Source organism: Papio anubis, chromosome 6 (genome assembly GCF_008728515.1).
Source record: "Papio anubis isolate 15944 chromosome 6, Panubis1.0, whole genome shotgun sequence".
In the NCBI taxonomy this organism is placed as follows: domain Eukaryota; kingdom Metazoa; phylum Chordata; class Mammalia; order Primates; family Cercopithecidae; genus Papio; species Papio anubis.
Genome location: NC_044981.1, coordinates 73,832,539 through 73,836,566, shown reverse-complemented (window position 1 = coordinate 73,836,566; position 4,028 = coordinate 73,832,539). Strand labels below are relative to the sequence as shown.

At 37.7% G+C, this 4,028-nt stretch overlaps 1 protein-coding gene across 1 annotated transcript; it reads right to left on the bottom strand.

Moving 5' to 3' along the window:
- Positions 1-268: 268 nt before the first annotated feature.
- Positions 269-1,043, bottom strand: LOC100997666 (ubiquitin-conjugating enzyme E2 C-like). Its single transcript, XM_009205566.3, has one exon. It carries the CDS (start codon positions 1,009-1,011, stop codon positions 472-474), a length of 540 nt encoding a protein of 179 aa, XP_009203830.3. The 5' UTR covers positions 1,012-1,043; the 3' UTR covers positions 269-471.
- Between the last annotated feature and the right edge of the window lie 2,985 nt (positions 1,044-4,028).

Below are 4,028 nucleotides of genomic sequence, written 5' to 3'. Positions count from 1 at the left end.
AAACCTCTTCTAATATCTAACTCTACTAGCCCCTGGGTAAACTCTCAGTGTAGAATTGGGGTACTTTAATATATGGATTACTCATATAGGCACTTTGGCTTTGAAAGGCCCAGGTAAGTTACAAAGTCTAGAGCAAAAGTGTTGAGTCAGGACAAACAGTTAAAATCACCTGTGAATCTGCTTACAACAAGCCAGAGAAAGCAAAGGATCCCAATTAGGAAGTAATGGTTTAAACAGTTTCACCTGCTGTAACAAACTGGCCTTACTATTTTTTTTTTTAAAAAAGGACCAAAATGCTTTTACTTAATATACATCACAAGGGCTCAACCGAGGCTTAATTTAAAAGACAAAAACAAAACAAAAATAATACCACAGCTCAAGATACAGAGTCCTATACAGAAATCACAAAAAGGACAGACCATCTAAAGAAAAATTAAGAGGACAACACGAGGACAGGCTGGGCAGCCTGGGTCAGGGTTCCTGGCTGGTGACCTGCTTTGAGTAGGTTTCTTGCAGGTACTTCTTAAAAGCTGTGGGGTTTTTCCAGAGCTCGGCAGCATGCGTGTTCAAGGGACTATCAATGTTGGGTTCTCCTAGAAGGCTCTGGATGGACAGCGGAATGGTCCTGACGTCATATAGGGCAGACCACTTGTCCTTCAGGATGTCCAGGCATATGCTACCCTGGGTGTCCACGATGGGGTGGTAGCAGGGTGTGAGGAATTTCACCGTGGGCGCATTGTAAGGGTAGCCACCGGGGAACTCTAATGAGAGCTTATACCTCAGGTCTTCATATACTGTTCCAGCTGCTCCATGAATGGTCCCTACCCATTTGAAAAGGTTGTCTGATTCAGGGAAGGCAGAAATCCCTTTATCGCCAGACCTCATGAGGGTCATCAGCTCCTGCTGTAGCCTTTTGCCCACGGGACCCCGGCCGGCGCCCCCGCTCAGCTCGGCTCCTTTACGGGCGGCGGTGACGCTAGTGGCTGCTGGGTCGCGGTTTTGGGAAGCCATCCGGGCGTTGTTGGCAGAGAGACAGGAACTCGGAGCACACGACTGCAACTGCCACTATTGTTTTCAAATAGAGCTAATGGACTCCATCTTTCTCTTTTACTTCTAAGATAATTTGGACTGGTTTAAAGTCCCAATATTATATTGCTTCTGGAACCCTGTCGATATTTTCTGATCTTAGCCAATTAAGACAATTTGCTTTTCAGAGGGTGAAAAATAACCCTTTAGCTTCTTTATTAAAAGACTGCTTATGTGTTATTTCTGTGACTAAATTGTGTGCCATTGTCACATATTCAAGCCGGGTTTCCTTTGATTTTATTATCCCCTGAGCTCCCTCAGTGAGCCCTGACTTACCTGTGACCCTCTGGTTACAAAAGAAAAAATTTTAAAGTTGTAGTGGAAGAATGCATGATTTGTAAAAAGTGTGACACTTGGGAAGAAAATTACTTCATTTTTCTATAAATTAGTTATGGACTCATGTTTGATAGAGGCTTAGGCTGATAAGTGGCTTAGTTTTCTGATATAGCAGTCTAAAAGGTTATATTTTAATACTAATCTATTTTTGTGATATGTGTATGTTGCAAATTCAGCTTCTGAACTCTCTAAATTTCTTCCCATTTTCCTTCCAAGCTTGTTTCAGGTTTCTCTGTGTCTCTTCTGGACACTTGCAATTGCCTCCTAATTGGACTTCTTCATTCCCTTTTCTAATTCATTGCCAGTGTTGTTGCTAGCGTGATTATTCAGCTATTTATGGCTGTGAACAAATCATTCAAAGTTAGTAGTATAAACAGCAATCATTTTATTATATTCATGGATTCTAGGAGTCAGAAATTGTGATAGGGTATAGTAGGGATGGCTTGTCTCTACTCCTCAGTGTCTGAGGCTTAATTTGGGATTATTTAAACAGTTGGGGGTGACAAATGGCTGGAGACAGAAATCCTCTAGAAGTTCTTTTACTCACCTGTCTGGTGTCTTGGCAGAGATGACTAGAAGGTTTGGATTGCTGACAGATGTGCCTACGGACTTCTCCAGAATGGTGTAATTGGAATCCTTAAATGGTAGTTGGCTTATTCCAGAGTGAGCCTCCAAAGAGAACCAGATAGAAGATATATGACCTTTGGCTTTGAAAGTGAAATAGTATCACTTCTGTCAATCCATGTTGGTTGAAGCAGTTACGAGCTTGCCCAGATTCAAGAGGAAGAAACATAGATTCCACCCATTGATAGGAGAAATGTCAAATAATTTGTGGTGCTTGAAACAAAACCACATTGATTTTTAGAAAATATAAATCTGATAAGTGATTTCCCTGAAAAAATACTTTCTTTCATCCTTCACAATAGACTAGATTCAAGCTCTTGTTCTGAATATAAAATACTTATGACAACACAGCAATAATCCCATTCAAGGCATAAATGATAAAAAGAGAATAGTGCCAAAGAAAGATAAACTATATAGTCAAATGCCTTAAACATGAAATATAAACATAAAGCTATGTGACAAAATGTCATAGACAAAGTTAAAATGACAAAAGACAAAGTATGTAAAAGTTTTCATAGTTTGAAATTATGTGACCTATACAGGATTATATCAATGCACAGAGAGTGCTTACAAATTAATAAGAAAAAGACAAATAGCTCAATAGATAAATGGGCAAATGACATAGACATTTATAAGAAAAAGAAATACATACAATGAAACATACATATGAAAAGTTACCAGACTGATACTTAGTGAAATATAATTTAGAAAGTAATATTTTTGCTTTGTTTTAATGTAACATTGGCAAAGATTTAAAGAGTTTTGTAGAAACCCCGGGGAAACGAGCATTTTCATTCAGTACTTTTGATGCAGGATGTTGTAATAAACATTCTGGAAGACATTTTGGTAATATATATAAAAAAATCTTAAATATGTGTTCCCATGATATCATAATTCAAAATCTAGGAATTTAACCTCAGGAAGTACTTGAAGAAATGCACAAAGCTAAATGAAATATCTATGGGGACTTTGCTTAACACATTATAATGCAACCATTTAATGGAATATACATAGTAATATGTGTACATAACTTAAAAGTCAAATAGTACCACAGGTGTTAACACAAAACAATACTTGCCAATCATTCTTTCTCACCCAATACTCTTCTCACTAGAAGTGGCAGCCTTCAACTTATTTAACTATTAATTTTTCTGAAATTTGTCTTCATGTTTGAAAACAATATGCTATACTACCACTTAATTGATTTTCCCAATTAGAGATTATATGTCGACTTTGTTATGTAAGGTAAGGATTCCGCTCTCTAAATTCATTCCTAGACACCCACATTTTTTCCTAGATCCTCCTTATGATATATTTCTCACGTTTTATGGTAAAATCAATATTTACTCAGTGGTATGTAATAGTAGTCCTAGCAAATTGTCTCCTTTCATCTGAAATAGTTCCTCATCTTTCCTTGTCTTTCATGACATTTATATTTTTGAGGTATACGGGCCAGTTGTTTCATAAAATGTTCCTTGGTTTGGGCTTGTCTGTTTTCTCAGCATTGGATTCCAATTGTGCATTTTCAGCAGGAATATAATGAAGGTGATGTTGTGCCCTCAGAGCATTGCCTTGTATATGATGCAAATTTCTAATACTGGTGATCTCTAGAATCACTCCTTCTTGAACCCTGAGCCACCATTTAAGAAGTCTGACTACCCCGAGGGTCCATGCTTTGAGAAAGCTTAGGCTAGTCATGTGGAGAAAGCACATGAAAAAAGAGATGCCTAGTCACCTCCCAACTCTTTCAGCCCCCAGCAACTTAGTCACCTCAGCTGAGGTTTCAGATGTCATAGAAAAAGAGGTGAATCTTCTCCACTATGCCATATTTGAATTCCTGACCCATAGAATTATGATATATATTAATACATTGTTTTATGTGTCAAAAAATCAGCATTCACTCAATGTATTATCTTGACTCTGTAAATATGTTTAAGAAAATATTTTTCCAAAGGACTTGAACTTTTACGTTTTCTATGAAA

Bases quoted from the DNA above. Each gene is read 5' to 3' on its own strand.
- LOC100997666 (XM_009205566.3), bottom strand. From the start codon at position 1,011: ATGGCTTCCCAAAACCGCGACCCAGCAGCCACTAGCGTCACCGCCGCC.